This window comes from Danio aesculapii, chromosome 25 (assembly GCF_903798145.1).
Source record: "Danio aesculapii chromosome 25, fDanAes4.1, whole genome shotgun sequence".
In the NCBI taxonomy this organism is placed as follows: Eukaryota; Metazoa; Chordata; class Actinopteri; order Cypriniformes; family Danionidae; genus Danio; species Danio aesculapii.
In genome coordinates this window covers 17,951,594-17,971,557 of record NC_079459.1, presented here as the reverse complement: position 1 = coordinate 17,971,557, position 19,964 = coordinate 17,951,594, and the positions used below count along the sequence as shown (strand labels likewise).

The 19,964-nt window shown below is 34.2% G+C and overlaps 1 protein-coding gene across 1 annotated transcript; it reads left to right on the top strand.

Annotated features, from left to right (window-relative positions):
• The first annotated feature begins 4,153 nt into the window (after positions 1-4,153).
• Positions 4,154-18,287, top strand: LOC130219024 (interleukin-17 receptor A). Its single transcript, XM_056451295.1, has 10 exons — positions 4,154-4,206; positions 4,270-4,321; positions 4,741-4,945; positions 7,274-7,398; positions 9,174-9,294; positions 10,023-10,183; positions 11,540-11,614; positions 11,701-11,770; positions 11,895-12,011; positions 15,678-18,287. Exons 1-10 carry the CDS (start codon positions 4,154-4,156, stop codon positions 16,697-16,699), a joined length of 2,001 nt encoding a protein of 666 aa, XP_056307270.1. The 3' UTR covers positions 16,700-18,287.
• The last annotated feature ends 1,677 nt before the right edge of the window (positions 18,288-19,964 follow it).

Genomic DNA, 19,964 nt, shown 5'->3' with positions numbered 1-19,964 from the left:
GACAATATTTCAATTTCCAGAACAGAAATATGAACAATATGTTATTGACAGTCAGGATTTTTTATCTAAAAAAAATGTAGTAATAGGAATAAAAAAATAAAATCTAGGAAAAAGGAAAGCAAACTGAGCTACTGCATTGCTTTCAATAGGTAGAGTAAATAAAATGTAATGATGTAAACAATGTAATTAAATGATTATTTATAGAATCTAATTTAAACAAATGAACAGAATTAAGATTAACAGGTCTGTAACTTGTACATGTAATTTAAGTGTAACTTAATAGCTTAATTAAATTAAAGTCAGTTAATAATGTCATTAGGTTACAGATAGTGTCAATATGTTAATATATATATATATATATATATATACCTCCTGGCAAAAGTCTTGTCATCGATCCCAGTTGTAAGAGCAACAAATAATAACTTCTAATTGATAATTTGCAAAATTGGCAGAAGAAAATTTGTTGAACTGCATCCCAATCATCACAAATACTGCAGAAGAACCCGTATGGACCCAAGATTCTCACAGAAATCAGTCAAGTTTGGTGGAGGAAAAATCATGGTTTGGGGTTACATTCAGAATAGGGTGTGCGAGAGATCTGCAGAGTGGTTGGCCATTACATTACAAACCACAGGAGAGGACAAATTCTTCAGCAAATCAAAGTTCCTGAAAGCAAAGAAGGTCAAGGTGCTCCAGGATTGGCCAACCCAGTCACCAGGAATGAACATTATTAAGCATGTCTGGGGTAAGATGGAGAAGGCGGCATTGAAGATGAATCCAAAAAATCTTTATGAACTCTGGAAGTCCTGCAAAAATATTTTCTTTGCCATTCCAGATGACTTTATTAATAAGTTATTTGAGTCACTGCAGAGATGTTTGGGTGCAGTCGTCCAAGCTCATGGGAGTCATACACAATATTAACTCTTTTTCCACTGCACCATGACTGTATATTCTATACTGTACATTATTTCTGTTAAGTGACAAGACTTTTATCTAAGCAAAGTCAGATCTTACTGTCCTAATTAAATAATTAAAAATCAAGGCATGATCATATTTTATTTTGGTAAAATAAGCGTAATCTAGAGGTCTTTGCCTTTCACATAAGACACTTTTTATACCAAATGATCAACTAGAAGTCAAGTTATTATTTGTAGTTCCTAGAACTTGGATAAGCGCCAAGACTCTTGTCAGGTAGTGTGTGTGTGTGTGTGTGTGTGTGTGTGTGTGTGTGTATGTATATATATATATATATATATATATATATATATATATATATATATATATATATATATATATATATATATATGTGTGTGTGTGTGTGTGTGTGTGTGTGTGTGTGTGTGTGTGTGTGTGTGTGTGTGTGTGGTGTGTGTGTGTGTGTGTGTGTGTGTGCGTGTGTATACATATATATGTGTGTGTGTGTGTGTATATATGTGTGTATATATATATATATATATATATATATATATATATATATATATATATATATATATATATATATATTTATTTATTTATAAAGAATTTAAATTCCGTATTTCTTTAGTCATAAAAGTGATAATAGGCAAAAAATAAATCAAATGTATTCAATAACTGAACTGAACGTATAGGACTTCATTAAACTCTACCTTTGTTAATTGATAAATCAGGTTACTTTTCTTGACATCTGATTTGTTAACTCCACAGTTAGTAATAAAATGTCCTGGTCGTAAATGCTAAAGTTAACTGGCCTCTTTATTAACCTGCGTGCTTGTGTTTGAGGGCCATAAAAGCAGAGCTCCTCAAGGCTGTGGAGGGCAAACAATAATTCATGCAGGCTTGTTGAGAACAGACTGACAGCACAGTCCTAAAGTCAGCTTTTTATTATTATTTACACAAGGTTATATAATTACAGTCAGTATAAAAAGGGACTTACTCAAATGTACTTCTGAAATCCAGAGGCGCTCAATGACAGTGTGACATTGTAGTGTTTTTCTGAGAAAAATTGATGTCAGGTAGGTTCGTGCTCATTTACAGTGCCTAATTAAAATGGGCCTATTTTTTACAGTGTGTCAGACTGAGACTCAAATCCTCTGCTGACTGTTGGCATGTATACTTATTTATACTTATGTTATCAGTGTCAGCAGAGCTCATGAAGTCATCTTCGGGTATTATGTAGTGTTGTGAATGAAATGTATACAAAATTTTAACTATTCTTGACAAAGGTGACAGAGATGTATTTAGACTTGTAATTTTGAAGCTTTAACATACTGAAAACACAGGAATTAATATCAACTTCTGAATGAACCGATGTGAGATTTAGATGTGAGTTAGACAGACCTGATGCCTCTTCAGGGGCTTCTGAAAAAAAAATTCAGAATTTTGTATTTTGATGACGAGTTGTACAGAGATGCTGAACATGATTACGTTACCTGAGAGCCTGGTCTTGTTTTCAAAATAAGAGCCCCACATACATACATTCAAAAATACAATTTGTTACAGTGGTTAGCACTGTCACCTCACAGCAAGAAGATTGTTTGTTCGAGCCCCGGCTGGGACATTTAGCATTTTGTGTGTAGTTTGCATGTTCTCCCCTTGTTCGTGTGGGTTTCCGCCGGGTGTTCCGGTTTCCTCCACAGTCCAAAGACATGCGCTATAGGTGAATTGAATGTTAGTGTGTATGGGTGTTTTCCAGTACCCTGTTACGGCTGGAAGGGCATCTGGAAACATATGCCAGAATAGTTGGCTATGGTTTTTTCAGCTGTGGCGACCTCAGAAATACTGTAGAGATAAAGCTGAATGAATGAATGAATGAATTAACAGAATTCTTGAGTTTTTTTAGACAACTTAATTGTTTTATGTTCAATCAACTTAAATTTGTAAAAACAATTTAGCTTAATCTAATTGTGTCGGGACAACATGAAAGAATTGTGTGTAATTGTGTATTAACTATAAAACAAGATTAGATATACTTAAAAATTAGTGGGAAAATTATCATTGCTGTTATCTCACTAGGAAATATTGTGGCCAATCAAATGCTGTTTGGGGCATGCACATTAATAATGTGTGGATCAGAGTCTGTGTTTTGTTCCAATTGGCCTGCTTTTACTGGGATTTTACACACATAAGATTTACATGACAATGAAGAAACAATGGTGTTTGAGCTCACAGTATGCCATTTTCGTGTACTGAACTCTTATTATTCAGGTATATCCAGATTTTTATTATGTGGAACCCTTTACTTGTTTTATTAAGTTAATCAGGATTCAACTTTATTTGGCTCTTAGCTGAACACCCTCCTAAACCTTGTAGAATGCATTTTGAAGCTGTTATTGCTCTAAAGTGTGGACAAACTTATATTCATCCTCACAGATTGGAATGTTATTAAAGTGAATGTACATGTCCCAAAACAGATCCTTATAAACCGTTACTTGTCTGGATTTACTTAGGTATGAGTTTGAGTATAATGTTAATATTTGCTTTATTCTATAAATGTCTGAAAGAATTTCTTCCAAATTTCTGAAAACACATACTGTCATTTAGAGCAGTTTTCATTACATATTGCTTTCAGTTGGTGTGATTGAAAATTAGGGTTATTCCACCAAATATTGATTACTTAACTTCTCTAAAGTAAAAAAGTAGGTATTGTATTGTCTTATAAATGAATATATACATGTCTAAAAGCATTGTGATTCTTAAATTGAGGCGTTAAATGACTCTTATTCTTTTGGGTGTATAAACTATTGTTACAGTGAATAACAGTGAATAACATTTTAGTGTGTGAAAAAAATTAAATGGGACACATTCTAATGAATGAAAAACAATTAAAGCTGTACTTCCCTTTAACGTTTTGATGCCTTAAAAAAGTCCCCTTTGACTTTGACCCAATTTATAAAAAAAAAACTGTTTAAATGGTTTCTCTGCAGGAAAGTGAAAGTAGGTTATCTTACATCTCAACACTAAATTGTTATCAAAGTCAAAGTTGTTAGCAGATGTCATTTTTTGACAGATTAAATAATTAAATGAATTATTTGACTCTTCACTTGCGGTTAAAGTGACCATTAGCTAGACTTCAATTAAAAAGCACCATTAGCGATAAACGCTTTGTGCGTCAGACCCTCCTCCTACTTTTATGGTTTCCTCTGAATACAGATAGAATCTAGAAAAGCGTAAGAGGATGTTCAGTTCTCTTCCACCGTCACTTCAAAACCTTCAGTCTGTCGCTATATCGTAATAAATGAGTAAAATGAGCGTAATAGTTCTCTTTCTCTTGCTGTTTTCATGTATCTTGAGAGTCTTCCCTCTTCATCTCATTAAGCTGCCTCCAATGGACTGCTCTCAGAAGGTAAATATGCTCTTTTCTTTTATTTGATTTATTAAATGCTAAACTAAGTCTAATAGCACATGTGTGTCTGTTTAAACTTTACAGAGATGCATAAAACATTCTAAAGACTGTGTAGTAGTTGTTTTGGACCAGGGTAGAATAAAAAAAGTGATAATTTTCAGATTATATGTTCTTATAAAATGTTATACAATGATATTCTCAAATCATCAGTATATGAACAAATCAGAAATGACTGATATAAAACAGTATGATTTTTAACATGATTCAGTTATGACTTAGTTTATAAAACAGTGATTCTTCAAGAATGTCAAAATCATGTATAGATTTTGAACAAATGGATATATAATAAATTTAATCAGCCTTTATGCTCTTTTCTGACAGGGATTGGTGTGTGTGGTTCACAGTGGCAAGTATAAAAGTTTTTGAAGACAGAATCTAAAGTATGTTCAATCAAATCAAATATTTCTTTGACACTTTCAGGTAACTGTTCAGATGAGGGTTTGGTGGTCCAAGTGTCTGAAGCTCCAGGCTCTCCTGTTGTTACTGCTAATATAAGTGCCAAGGAAGTTGAGGGTGGACTGTTTGTGCCAATTATAGATCTCAGATGGATCCAATTGTCTGATAGTAAGACTTCCATGATGATAATTCACAATTTTGGGTTAAAAAATATTGTGAAAATAACTGTGAAACTTTTTTCGCTCTGTTAACAGAGTAGAAAGTGGTATAGACATGTTTCTTACTTGTTCAGATGACATTCTCAGGTGAAAACTCTTTTTATGGGTCAAGCTTTGAAGATCAAAAAAGTACAGTATATCAATTGGTGCTGTGTTTGACAGGCATGCATACACAGCAAAACATAGGATGAATCTGTGCTGAGCAGCCACGCTGATACTCAACCCATGTAAACAGTATAATTCCTCTAATAACTGCAGCTCAAACTGATTTTAAAACTGTAACAAGAAACAAAACTTACTGACTGCAGCTTTAAAGGAACACTTTGCATAGGCTTATTTTACAACTTCAATCTCTGTGTCTGACTAGAGCAGTTTTAGCTTAGCTTAGCATAAATAATTAAATTGGACTAGACCATTAGCATCTCCCTGAAAAATGTATATTCTGATTATATATTTTTAGAATGTTGTTTATATTTTCAAATCATCAGTATTCAATTTTACATTTTTATTACCAGCAGTTTTAGCTTAGCTTAGCATAAATCATTGAATTGGATTAGACCATTAGCATTTCCATGAAAAATGTAATAAAAATTTTACCTGATCATTTTCTCATTATATAAATATATATAAAGTTTTATATAATATTTTCAAATCATCTGTATTCAGTTTTACATTTTTATTACCAGCAGTTTTAGCTTAGCTTAGCATAAATCATTGAATCGGATTAGACCATTAGCATCTCCATGAAAAATGTAATCTGATTATATAAATAATTATGAAGTTTTATATAATATTTTCAATCATCTGTATTCAATTTTACATTTTTATTATCAGCAGTTTTAGCTTAGCTTAGCATAAATCATTGAATCGGATTAGACCATTAGCATCTTGCTTAAAAATAAAAATCATTTTCAGATATATTCTCATATATTTTTATAAAATTGTATATAATATTTTCGAATCATCAGTATTGACAAATAAATGACTCATCTGAAACAATATTGTTTTATCATGATTACATTATGACTTCATTACATTACATTATGACTTATTCTTCGGGAAATTCAAAATCCTGTATACATTTTGAATGAGTTTATATACAGTACAATTTTATATGTCATTATGTTATTTTCTGACAGGTTTTTTTTTTCTAACTGGTGGTGCAAGTATAAGGCTTGGTGCTGGGGACTGTTTTCAGGCACTGCATAATATCATTGTAGCTGCTGCAGCACAAAGTTCTTTGCTTATACGCCAGAATGAGAGTATAGTAGCCATATTGGCCTAGAAAACAGCAACATTTCATTTTCTGCTTGTCTAGTACACTAAGTAACTGCAGAGGCACACTTTAAATAGAAAAATTGATGAAATCTTTTTTGACATTTTTGAATGTAATGCTAATGGTCTAATCCGATTCAATGATTTATGCTAAGCTAAAAGTGCTACCACCAGGCACAAAGATCATCTTAATGGATTAAAAATAACAAAACTGTTTAATTCTAGGGGAGTTGTAAAATGAACCTATTTTTAAAAAATGTTGAGTGTTCCTTTAAGACTTTTCCAGTGTCTGGGTCGAAATGCTCTGTTGGATGCCAACAGTGAACAGCAAATGGTAGCCTATCCAGTGTTTCCCAACCCTGTTCCTGGAGGCACACCAACAGTTCATGTTTTGGATGTCTCCCTCATCTGACCCATTAACTTCAGGTTTTGGAGTCTCTTCTAATGCAGTTTCCCAACCCTGTCCCTGAAGGCACGCTAACAGTACACATTTTCATCCTCTCCCTAATCAAACACACCAGAAACAACTCATCAGAACATTAGAAGAGACTCCAAAACCTGAAGTTAATGGGTCAGATGAGGGAGACATCCAAAACATGAACTGTTGGTGTGCCTCCAGGAACAGGGTTGGGAAACACTGGCTTATACCATATCCAGACAGTGTGCTGTAATACTATTGAAAAATCATAATAGTAATGTTTATACCCATGCTTAATTTCAGATTTCAGATTCATATTTTATAAATGTTTAAAATATTGCTGTCTGGAATGCAGTCCTGACATTGTAGTTACACTATGATTTTGTAAAAGATTCTCTTTAATGCATGATATACCTAAATAGTTTTCACAATTCAAATGTGTAGAGGTTTGGAAACAATATTCCATATACCACAACAAGAGCATAGGTGTGCACAAAAAAAGAATATTGAAACTATTTCAATCAACAATTTTCACAAACCTTGTTTTTTTTTTTTTAAGAATTATTATGTTGTTTTTCCACGTAGGTTGTATTTACTCCCTCAAAGGGACTGAAGTCCGTGTGGTGGAAATGGCAACAAATCACAGTGTTTGTGTTCGGTATGTTTTTAGTAAGACATTATCATCAACAAAAGACCCGAGGGGTGATATGGTGAGTATAGTATAGTCATATGAAATCTGTATAGAGAAAATGATCATATAAAGGAGCATAAAGTACCATATAGGGCCATATTTACTAACAGCAGTGTCTTTTTGGTGTTAAAGGTGCTGTATCTGTATTTTTACTGTTCTAAAGCATAACATACCATAATATGTTTGCAGATATTAAGAAGCATGCTAAGTGAACATAATTGTTTTTCTGAAAAACAATGCTAAAGTCAGTTATTCATCTTGTATGTGCGCTCTATTTCAGAAAGTCTGTATTTGTTTTCGTCTGTATAACTCCGCCCACTGCCATTTTACCCATTTATATTTCAGCATCCTGGGTTGTCATTTCATTTCAGTCATGAAGCCTACCTCAATATATGTGGCCTCTGCAGAAAATGTGACCTCTGGAGAACATTATTAACCTCCAAAATGAGAAACAGATTCAGAGTTAAAAAATTCACATGTTGTGGTTTTTAATTAGCAAATAATACAAATATTACAAACATAAACATTAGCCGAGCAGCTTACAGTGTAAAGACTCAATTTTCAAGCACATTTGCTCCTGTATGTGTCTTCAGTCTGGCAACCTGTATGAGTTGAGTTGTCGTAGGAGTCGTCGGGTGAAAAAAAACTTTCAATATTTTGAATTTGAACTACAATAGTTTTTCCATACTATATATATATGCGAACAAAGATTTATTCTTAATTAGAGCTTAAATCATAGTGCCTTATGCAGTTTACCACTGTTTTTTTTTTTTTTTTTTTTGAGTGTGATGCTAATAGTCTAATCCCATTCAATGGTTCATGTTAAGCTAAGCTAAAACCAGACCCAGAGATTGTCAGAATGGATTGAAAATGGAAAAACTCACCTGTTTAATTCTAAAGCAGTTGTAAAATGAGCCTATTTTCAAAAAATGTTGACTGCAATACCAAAACTATATAGCGTGGATGTAGGTATATTCAAACATATAGTTCATATTAATTAGAGCTTATAGTGCACTATGCAGTATTCCACTGTTTCAGCTTCAATTTTTCATTTTCTGTCAGTCTAGTACACAATATAACTGCAGCAGAGTCACACTTTAAATAGGAAAATTATTAAAAAACGTTTTTTGAAATTTTTGAGTGTGATGCTAATGGTCTAATCCAATTCAATGATTTATGCTAAGATAAGCTTAAATTGCTACCAGCAGACCCAGAGATTGTCTGAATAGATAAAAATGGCAAAACTCAACTGTTTAATTCTAAAGCAGTAGTAATATGAGCCTATTTTCAAAACATGTTGACTGCAATACCACAAACTATATAGTGTGTATGTAGGTATATTCAAACATACAGTTCATATTAATTAGAGCTTATAGTGCACTATGCAGTATGACACTGTTTTAGCTTATTTTCATTTTCTGTCAGTTTAGTACACAATATAACTGCAGCAGAGTCACACTTTTAATAGGAAAATTACTGATGATTGAATTATCTTTTTTTTTTTTTTTTTTTTTTGGTGTGATGCTAATGGTCTAATCTGATTCAATGACTTATGCTAAGCTAAGCTAAACGTGCTACCACCAGACCCAGAGTTCATCTGAATGATTAAAAACAGTTTAATTCTAAAATGAGCCTATTTTCAAAAATGTTTGACTGCAATACCTAGTTTTTGCATACTATAGTGTGGATGTAAATATATGCCAACAAAGAGTTAATCTTAATTAGAGTTTAAAAGCATATAGTACATTATGCGCTTTGCCACTGTTTCAGCCTTGTTTCTTTTCTTTATTTTAGTGGACTTTTTCTTTGGACAGGATTGTGGTGATTCCCGACTTTACATATCAGGTTTTTGTAACCAATTTACCAAAAACTGATTTAAGAAACACTATGACAGTAACCAACATAACAGTTCCAGGTGAGAATGAATAACTCATGTAATTCATGTAGATGTCCAATGTGTTCAGAATTGTAACAGTCATTAATTTAATGCAAATGTATAATCATGTATAAAGCATAATTTTTTTTTTTAAATCCACTGAAAACCTTACTAGTTACTGGGTGTTTTCCAATTTTTTATACTCTCGCATTGCATTATTGGAAATTGATTGCTGCATGCTCTATCAAACTTTGTTTATTTGGTGATGTGATTAAAAATTATGATGCAAAAAATGTTACTTTTTCAGTTATTGTACAGATTTATTTTAATATATGGTAACCCTTATGCAAAACATTGTTTCAAACTACTAAAAATCTCAATAAATGTCACTTTGTTAATCTGTAAAGCTACATTTTTAACATCAAAAGTTCACTGTGGAAAATGTTGGGTTCCACACAATCGATTTGTGTTGAGACATTATAAAGGAATTACATTAACTTATTAGTTTTTACAAATGTATAGGCATAAACATAAAAGAGTTTACCCAAAAAACCTAAACATTGTGTTATATCAACTTGTTTTAAATAAGTAGTTTGAACAAACAAGCGTCAGTTTTTGATTGTTGTCAGAGCAGAGATTAAGGATGAAAAACCTAAATAATTGAAAAACGGCAAATGGAAACTGCTAATTAACATTAACATTTTAACAATGTCCTGTTGCTTAAAAAGCAAACTAGTCTAAACTAAATCTGCTTCTCATTTTTGCAGAGAGAATTTGGGCTACGAAGGTAAAATGGTCAGTGAAAAAATATAAGAATGATATCTTGGTAATGACCATAGAATTTGAACCAGGAGAGTTTTCTGACCAATACAAAGTGTCCATCTGCAGTCCTGACCTTCACCCGGAAACATCTCAGGACGTCATAAAGGTACTTTCAATGTTAAACTCCTCACTGCCACCTGTTGTGTTTTACACCATAGATATGTGGGTCTAAGGACAAATTCAATACACAAAAGTGATTATTAATATTTATGGAAACTATATTATATAAAAGTCTATACTTGTGTGAAACAACGTCAAAATATGGGTGATTCATTACTCAAATGTACTTATGGAACAACATGCTGTACTTACTAAAATATGAGCAATTCCATGCAAATGTCAGCCAAATCAGAGAAACGGTTTCTACAATTTTTTTTGAAAACAAGTATTTTACAGTACTTTAAAAATGCTCAAAAATGTCTCTGTCAGTGTTTTCAAAGTATTATATTTGATTTACCAAAGGAGAGGTGTCACACCCATAACCAAGCTTTTCCCTCATTAATGCCAAAATGTCAAATAAAATAAAATCAATGATTTTTGTTCTACAGGGTGGGCTATTTATATGGATACACCTTAATAAAAGGGAATGGTTGGTGATTTGTGGCACATTAGTACAGTATATGTGAGGGGGCTTGTAAATAACTCATGAAGTTTAAAACCAAGCACACCATTGTTTTTCTTGTGAAATTCCCAATAAGTTTAGTAAGGTGTATCCATATAAATGGCCCACCCTGTATAGTAAGCTGACCCTTATGCTTATCATTAGCATTGGATTTATCCTTTTCATTAGCATTGTTTTTTTGTTTTTTTAGGTGGGGTTAGCTGATGGGTGGTTGTGCAGTTAATTGTTTAACAGCAAAGTATGTTGTATACTGTAAAATTGCTAACTTTTTTGTCACATCCATAATGTATGCTTATTTTCTTCATTTAAAATATAAAAAATGTTTAAAGATTGATATATTTCTGATTCCATACCCCTGTAATTAGTCATTTTGGAAAATATAAACAGTTTCTTCAATATAATGAGACACCTACTTTTGAGTTTTGAGTTTTGACTGCAAATGTCATATCCATAACGCTGGAATTGCTCATGTACAGTATCAAATAATAAGTTAGCATACTAAATTATATTTATAAAAATCTTGCTGACACATAGTTTACCATTTGGTTTGAAGGTAATTAGCAAACTATTAAGATTAAAAATGACAATTAGTTAGTATTTTGGGACCAAACTGGTGTCTTCAAATAATCTTAGAAGATGCCTTTTGAATATGTCGTCAATTGTTGTTGTAAATATGCCTGACAGGCTTTTAAATATACAAACTAATGGTACACTGAATAATGAACGGTAAAATTAAATGATAGTAAATATTTTTGCTCATGAAAAATGATTCTATGTGTCAAAAAAAGAGAAATGTTATACATTCTATCACATAAATGAGAAAATAATTCTGTTTTAAAGGATAATGGGACATTAATGATGGTTAAATTCACTCTGGAAGCTTGGAAGATAAAGCACTGCAATTTGGAACTGGTGGTAAGTCATTAAATCTTTATTTATGAGCGCTTTTTTAAATAATATACTGCAGTTTGAGGATATGTATTTTCATCTCTTCACAACAGATTCACCCACTGTCAGTTGAAAGCATGAAGAACTGTCTGGATTACAGAGAGAACGTTGATATCTGTCGCTGTAGGTTTTACATTGAATGTCTTATTGTCTGTGGAATTTGTTTTAAAACTTTACAGTGAAATTACATTTTTATAAAGTATGGTATTGCATGTGAGTGAAGTCTCTATTAACATGTTAATTTCAGTTCTTCCAGATACGCCTGTTGTTTTTATTAGTTTGCTGACCCTTGGGCTGTTGATAGTCATACTGGCAACAGTTTGTTGCTGTGTTGCATTGTTGCAGAAAAGGGATTCAAACAAAGGTCAGTGCGATTAACATCTTTAAACAAGTCCTGTTTTAAACAAGTCCTGTTTTTTTCTCTGTCATTTGTGAGATTACACTCTCCGGCCACTTAATTAGGTACACCTTACTAGTAACGGGTTGGACCCCCTTTTGCCTTCAGAACTGCCTCAATCCTTCGTGGCATAGATTTAACAAGGTACTGTAATATTCCTCAGAGATTTTGGTCCATATTGACATGCTATTTGACATGATAGCATCACGCAGTTGCTGCAGATTTGTCGGCTGCACATCCATGATGCGAATCTCCCATTCCACCACATCCCAAAGGTGCTCTATTGGATTGAGCTCTGGTGATTGTGGAAGGCATTTGAGTACAGTGAACTCATTGTCCTGTTCAGGAAACCAGTCTGAGATGATTCGCGCTTTATGATGGTGCGTTATCCTGCTGGAAGCAGCCATCAGAAGATTGGTACACTGTGGTCATAAAGGGATGGACATGGTCAGCAATTGGTACTAATAGGCCCAAAGTGTGCCAAGAAAATATACCAAACACCATTACACCACCAGCAGCCTGAACCGTTGATACAAGGCAGCATGGATGCATGCTTTCATGTTGATGATGCCAAATTCTGACCCTACCATCTTAATGTCACAGCAGAAATCGAGACTCATCAGACCAGGCAATGTTTTTCCAATCTTCAGGTAAGCCTGTGCAAATTGTAGCATCAGTTTTCTATTCTTAGCTGACAGGAGTGGCCTTCTGCTGCTGTAGCCCATCTGCCTCAAGGTTGTACGTGTTGTGCATTCAGAGATGCTCCTCTGCATACCTCGGTTGTAACAAGTGGTTATTTGAGTCACTGTTGCCTTTCTATCAGCTCGAACCTGTCTGGCCATTCTCCACTGACTTCTAGCATCAACAATGCATTTGCACCCACAGAACTGCCGTTCACTGGATATTGTTTCTTTTTTGGACCATTCTCTGTAAACTCTAGAGATGGTTGTGCATGAAAATCCCAGTAAATCAGCAGTTTCTGAAATACTCAGACCAGCCCGTCTGGCACCAACAGCAATGCCACATTCAAAGTCACTTAAATCACCTTCCTTCCCCATTCTGATGCTCGGTTTGAACTGCAGCAGATCGTCTTGACCATGTCTACATGCCTAAATGCATTGAGTTGCCGCCATCTGATTGGTTGATTAGAAATTTGCGTTAACAAGCAGTTGGACAGGTGTACCTAATAAAGTGGCCGGTGCTTTTGTACAAGCTGATTCTAGTTTAAGGGGATTTCTTCACCCAAAATGAAAATTCTCTCATTGTTTACTCATACTCTGCTTTTCTTGTTAAACCTATTTCCTTCTTTAGTTGAACACAAAGGAAGATATGTTGAAGAATGAAACAGCCATTCATTTGCATTGTATTTTTGCTCCTACTATGGAAGTCAGTGGCTGCTTTTTTCCCAATTTTTCCAATATCTTCCTTTGTGTTCAAAATAAGTAAGAAAGTCGTAAAAGTTTAGAATCACTTAGGTGGACGTAAATGGTAAGGAAATAAACATTTTTGGGTAAACTATCCATTTAAGGGTGGACCAGTATGCTGATTCAGCTGTAGCATTTATATAAAACAAGCAAGGGTGCATGAAAAGATACTAAAGTGCAGTCAATTTTAGTTAATCTGATGAACTTTTTGGTTTACAACATTGCCATGACAACATCTTTGGGTCATCATTTAATCATATTCATATTGTTTCAAACACATTGGAAAGTTTCAAACACATTGGAAACAAAAATAAAAAAAGTTTTCCCCACTTTTGTTTTTTTTTAATAAAATCTCAGTCCACATGAAAATGCAAAAAATGCACTGTGAGGCTTGTTATGGGCATGCCGAACCAACAGGTGGTGATAATGACACTTTCATCCTGAGTTCACATCAAACAAGTATATTTTGCAAGTAAATTGCATTGAAGTTAATGCAAACATGAGTACAGAGGCAGATTACCGGGGAAAAATCTATATAGGATACAGCTGTGGATACGCATATCATTACAACATAATTTTTGTGACACTGTATAACAATAATTAGTATTTTTTACAATACTGTGACAGTTGGGTTTAAGGTTGGGGTAGGTGTAGACATTAACAAAATACAATAATGGGAAATTTAATAAATTATATAAACAATTTTCGTTAACTTCTGGCCACAACTGTATCCGATCTAGAAACAACCAGGTTATCATCCCGCAGTTGAACTATGCACAATATGTGATTAATTCTCCATGAATGTGCAGAATTTGTCTTATTTACGTTTTCCGTGTTTGGAGTGAACGCAGCCGTGTTGGCAGAAAGGAGAAAACAGCACGCTGACGCCATGATGTCATGAGCCTAGAACTTCAGTTTTAGCGTCCACACAACCACACAGTACCCGAAATTTTGGAAAATCTTCACGCTGGCTGGAGTTTTCAGAAAGTCTTGGTTTTATTCACCTGACACTGCGTTTTCATGTGGACAAACAGTGAAACTGTGTTTCAAGCGAAACAACTTATTTCTAAAGTCTTTCATTCATATATTGTTTCCACTGAGTAGCATGGTACAGTTTAGTACAGAACAGTATGATTTGGTATGGGTCACCCTAATGGCTTGCATTTTTACCGCCAACAGTACGCATATTGGTATGCGTGATGTATGCCTGATTCTCACTTTTGCGCACTAAAGTTCATTAATTTAAGAGAGGAAACAGCACTCCCCACACAACATGTAAACAGCCCTGTAAACAACAATGGAGAACAAACTGTACACTGTAAAATATAAATCTGTAAAATTTACGGTAAAAAAACGGCAGCTGTGGTTGCCAGTATTTTACCGTTAAAAATACAGTACAAACTGTAAAAGTAATTCCTAATTTTTACAGTAAACTACCGTATTTCCTTAACTTATAGATGTAATATGTCTGTATTTTGAATTACCAACATGTACACATCTTTTGTTACACAGATAGACTCGTTAACACCATATGCAGGTGGTTATGAGAAAGTTACATAATGTACCAATGCTCATTACAAACAACTTTTCCCACAAGCAGAAACGCGTATCAGTGTTTAAAAGGTGCTCAGTGTCATTCACACAGCTACTAAACATAATAAAATAAACATTGTTTATCAACATTAGATGTAACATAAATCTCTAATGTACATAACTGATGGGGAAACAACTAAAAAAATCTATAGTAATGTCAACAAAAAGCATAAAAAGTAACATGCCATGCAGGGAATTCTGGGAAAGTCAATTTACTGTTATTCACCGTATATATTAAGGAAACATACTGTTAACCAGGTTATGGATTTTTACCGTAGCATTTTTACAGTTTTTTACCGTTGAAATCACGGCCATTTTTTACTGTGTACATAAGATCCTGTTCTTGCTTCTTGGCATGTGGCTGTTTGTCACCAGATGACAAGCTTTGTTTGAGTTGTAGTTTATTGCCGCATGGCGTCATTATATTATTATGTGTTTCGACTGTGTATTTAAAAAATAGTGCTTCCTCTTTAGCACGCTGTGACAATTTTCTGTAAACCAATCAGCATTCAGCAGTGGGTCTAACTCCATCCTTTTGGTCTTTCAACTGTTTGTCTGATTCTTTCATTGAATCCATTCTGCTTCTGTACCTCAATAACAATCATATTTTTGATAGAAACGCCATCCTCAGACACCTCCACCTGTTCGAAGAATAAACTGGAGATGAATCCTGTTCAACAAGAGCATACGAAGCTCATCATCATCTACTCTCTGGATCATCCCCTGTACAAAGAGATCGTCTTGAAGTTATGTGCCTTCCTCAGGGCTAAATGTGGCACAGACGTCACCCTGGATCTTCTCGACTCCACCTGGCTCAGCACAATCGGCAGAATTCAATGGCTGGATATGCAAAGGGAACGAATCTCCAAGTCCTCCGATAAAGTCCTGATCCTGTGCTCTCCGGGAGTGCATGCGAAGTGGAAGTCAATGTGCGGTAAACACCAAGTAAGACTAAAAGAGGACGAACGTTCACCAATGGGAGATATGCTCACTCCAGCTTTGAGCCTCATTATACCGGATTTTGTTCACGCTTCATCTTTCAACAAATACATTGTGGCTTATTTTGATGACGTTTGCAGCGAGGGTGATGTTCCAGCACCTTTTAATGTTCTGGTGAAGTACAAGCTCATGAAGCACTTTGAGGAACTTTACTTCCGGATCCTAGACATGGAAAAACACGAGCCAGGGCGGATTAAATGTATTGAAGGCATCAGGGAGAATGATTACTTCAGCTGTCCATCAGGACGAGCCCTTCGGGATGCAATTGAAGAGTTTCAAAACTACCAGGTGAAGAATCCAAACTGGTTTGAAATGGAGCTTCTGGACTCTGATGATGATAATGAAGAGGAAAGTATCATGGAATTGATGTGTCCTACTGATGTTAAATGTAATCCATATCAGCTGATTGAAGAGTATAAACCTCATATGTTTGTCAACGTGATTCAGATTGATGAAGACGTTTTTAAAAATTCTTCCATTGCAGAGACGGCCGTAATATTGAGTGAGCATTCTTCAGTTTCCACTACAGGTGTTCATTCCAGTGGTCCAGGATTGAGTAGCTTGACGACTGTTGATGTGAAGGGTTTACCAGCAACTAAACCTGTGGCACAGCATGCTTTATGCTTACAGGCTCTGTAAATGCCTCTGAATTTTTAGCTGTAAATAATCAGTAGTGTTCTGGGTAAAGCATTACAAGTTATGTAATCAGCAGTGGTGAAAAGAGTACTGACATATTATACTCAAGTAAAAGTACCATTACTTGCCCATAAATGTAGTGCAAGAAGAGTAAAAGTATCTGATGTAAATATTACTCAAACTATGAGTAAAAAGTAGACCTTTAAAAAGTACTCAAGAGTAGTGAGTAGAGAGTATTAAACTGTAAAAAGCTGATGCATTTAAGCTGATGTAATTTGTGTGTGTGTGTAAACGTAACATTCTGTAGTGCATTTAGTTATAGTTAAGGCCGTTTCTGTCACCATACAGTAAACATCCATCTTCTCATCAGTAGCATGCATCTAAACAGTCTCTGGGTCAATGAGTGTAAAGAATTTGAGTTGACAGTTGATGGGTCAGTCTTATCACCATCTCCACAGGTACGTAATCTTGGTGTTCTCCTTGACTCTCAGCTTAGTCTGAAGCCTCATTTTAAACATTTAACTAAAACTGCCTTTTATCATCTTCGAAATATAACCCACATACTGTACGTCCTTTCCTCTCGAGGCCTGATGCTGAAAGACTTGTCCATGCTTTTATCACGTCTCGCTTTGATTTTTGCAATTCTCTGTTTGGAGGGTTACCAATAATAATCAAAAGTAATTCTCTCAAGATTTTACAATACATCCAAAATTCTGATGCGTGTGTGTTGACACATACATCATCTTAGTCTCATATCACTCCTGTACTCCAACAGCTTCACTGGCTACCCATCAAGTCTAGTATCGATTTTAAGACATTGATTTTAGCATATAAAGCGGTTCATGGTTGTGCTCCGGGTTACATTTGTGACTTGATATCCATTTCCTCTGCCTCTCGCTGTCTACGCTCTGCCTCGGGTCCTACGCTGTTTCAGCCTCTTTGCAAACTCAGCACCATGGGAAGTAGGGCGTTCTCTTTCCGTGGACCCAAACTGTGGAATGCTGTTCCCACAAACATTAGGAATGCTGGTTCCTTGGACTGTTTTAAGAAGCTACTTAAAACTCATCTTTTTAAGTGTGATATGTCTTTTATTCTTACTGTGTTGTTTATTGTATTTTTTATTGTTTTACTGTGCTTTGTTGTTTTTACTTTCTTGTAAGCGCTTTGGGTCTTAGAAAAGCGCGTAATAAATAAAATGTATTATTTTGTATTATTTTGGACATTTTCTTGGACACTTTCAATGCTTCCAAACAGTTTGTTGCATTTATAAAGCGCCCATGTCTTGAGGTTGTTCATTATGATGCAATTTACCTTCTATGTGCGATTTGATTGGACAAGAATCACAGGACTGATTTTTCTAATCCCCATAGACAGGAAAAAATAAAGTAGTGACTGCAGGTTGAAGGAAAGGAGTGAAGTAAAAGTACTGATACTGCACAAAAAATGTACTCAAGGGAAAGTAAAAGTACACATTTTTAAAACTATTTAGTAAGTTACAATTCCTGGGAAAAACTATTGAATTACAGCAATTTGAGTATTTGTAATTTGTTACTTTACACCACTGGTAATCGGATTACATTTTTACGTAGTACTAAAGAAATGCATTAATTTTAATTTCAAAGAAAATATCTGGTACTTTTTCCGAAAAGAAAACGCAAAAAAGTAATGTAACAGATTATTTTCCCTAAAAAGTAACTAAGTACCATATTTAATTACTTTTTTTAAGCATTAGGTAATGCAAGATTTTAATATATTACTTTTAAAAGTAACTTTTCTCAACAACACCGATAATCAGAATATTTTAAAACCTGACTGAATAAGAATAATTATATTAGTGTCCAGACCAAATGCCAAACAATTTCACAAAAAAATTATTGCATTATTGGGTAAACTAATTATATAGTCTATATAGTCACAATTGTTTCCCCACATTGTAATGCAGATCTGTCTTTTTAACCTCATTGGTTAGACCAGTAATTTATGACATTATGCAGGTGGTCAATATAATATCAGACTAATGCTGTAAATATTAAACATGGCATCTGGTGTTTTTGTTATATTGCAAATATAGTACTACTGCACTAAAAATATTAAAGTTATGGTGTGAACTTTGCTATTCTTCGAAAAATCAACAATTGTTAAAATAGTTACCATCTATAGTGTGAACTAGCATTTACTATCAATTTAGACTTGGTTTCAGAGTTATGGCTCATTTTGCTTTTGTCAAGTAAATAAAAAGTGAAGTGTCTACATTAATGTTTCAAATTACTTTCGCAAAAATAAAATATGCATGAAATAATGTTTCAACTGTAAAATTGTCATTCAGTGTAAAAGACTTTAAATTTAAATGTAAAGTTTATTCTTGCCGTGTTCAAGTTGACTGTGTTGATTTTATATTAAGGAGTAAGTCTTACGGTGGCTCAGTGGTTAGCGGTCGCCTCACAGCAAGAAGGTCACAGGTTTGTAGAGTTTGCATGTTCTTCCCGTGTTCATGTGGGTTTCCTCTGGGTGCTCCGGCTTCCCCCACAGTCTGAAGACATGCTGTATAGGTGAATTGAATAAACTAAATTGGCCGTTGTGTATGAGTGTGTATGGTTGTTTACCAGTGCTGGGTTGCAGCTGGGCATCCGCTGTGTAAAACATATGATGGATAAGTTGGCGGTTCATTCCACTGTGGTGACCCCTGATGAATAAAGGGACTAAGCCAAAGGAAAATGAATAAGTGAGTCTTCTTGTGTTTCTTAAGTACCAAAGTAACCTGGATACTTTTCTATGGCGTTTGATCCAGTTCACATACACAGACACAGACACACGCACACACACACACACACACACACACACACACACTAATAGCCATTTTGCAGTCTGTGACCATCTAAAAGTCAAGTATTTCATAATTTCAGGCTACAAAAACACGTCATTCAGTGACATATATAACAAAAACATATTTTGAAACTTTTCAGAATAATAGTGATTAACTTTACTGGTCAAACTCACTGTTTGATATATAACTGACTGATTTTACAGTTCATTAGTAATTCCTAAAATGTTTAAAGAATTAAATTTAAATAAAAGTTCATAGGAAATGATGAATGTATGTATGTATATATATATATATATATATATATATATATATATATATATATATATATATATATATCATTAGTAATTCCTAAAATGTTTAAAGAATTAAATTTAAATAAAAGTTCATAGGAAATGATGAATGTATGTATGTATATATATATATATATATATATATATATATATA

Bases quoted from the DNA above. Each gene is read 5' to 3' on its own strand.
- LOC130219024 (XM_056451295.1), top strand. From the start codon at position 4,154: ATGTTCAGTTCTCTTCCACCGTCACTTCAAAACCTTCAGTCTGTCGCT. The intron at 10,184-11,539 runs GTACTTTCAATG...TCTGTTTTAAAG, and splicing joins CATCTCAGGACGTCATAAAG to GATAATGGGACATTAATGAT. The intron at 11,615-11,700 runs GTAAGTCATTAA...TCTTCACAACAG, and splicing joins ACTGCAATTTGGAACTGGTG to ATTCACCCACTGTCAGTTGA.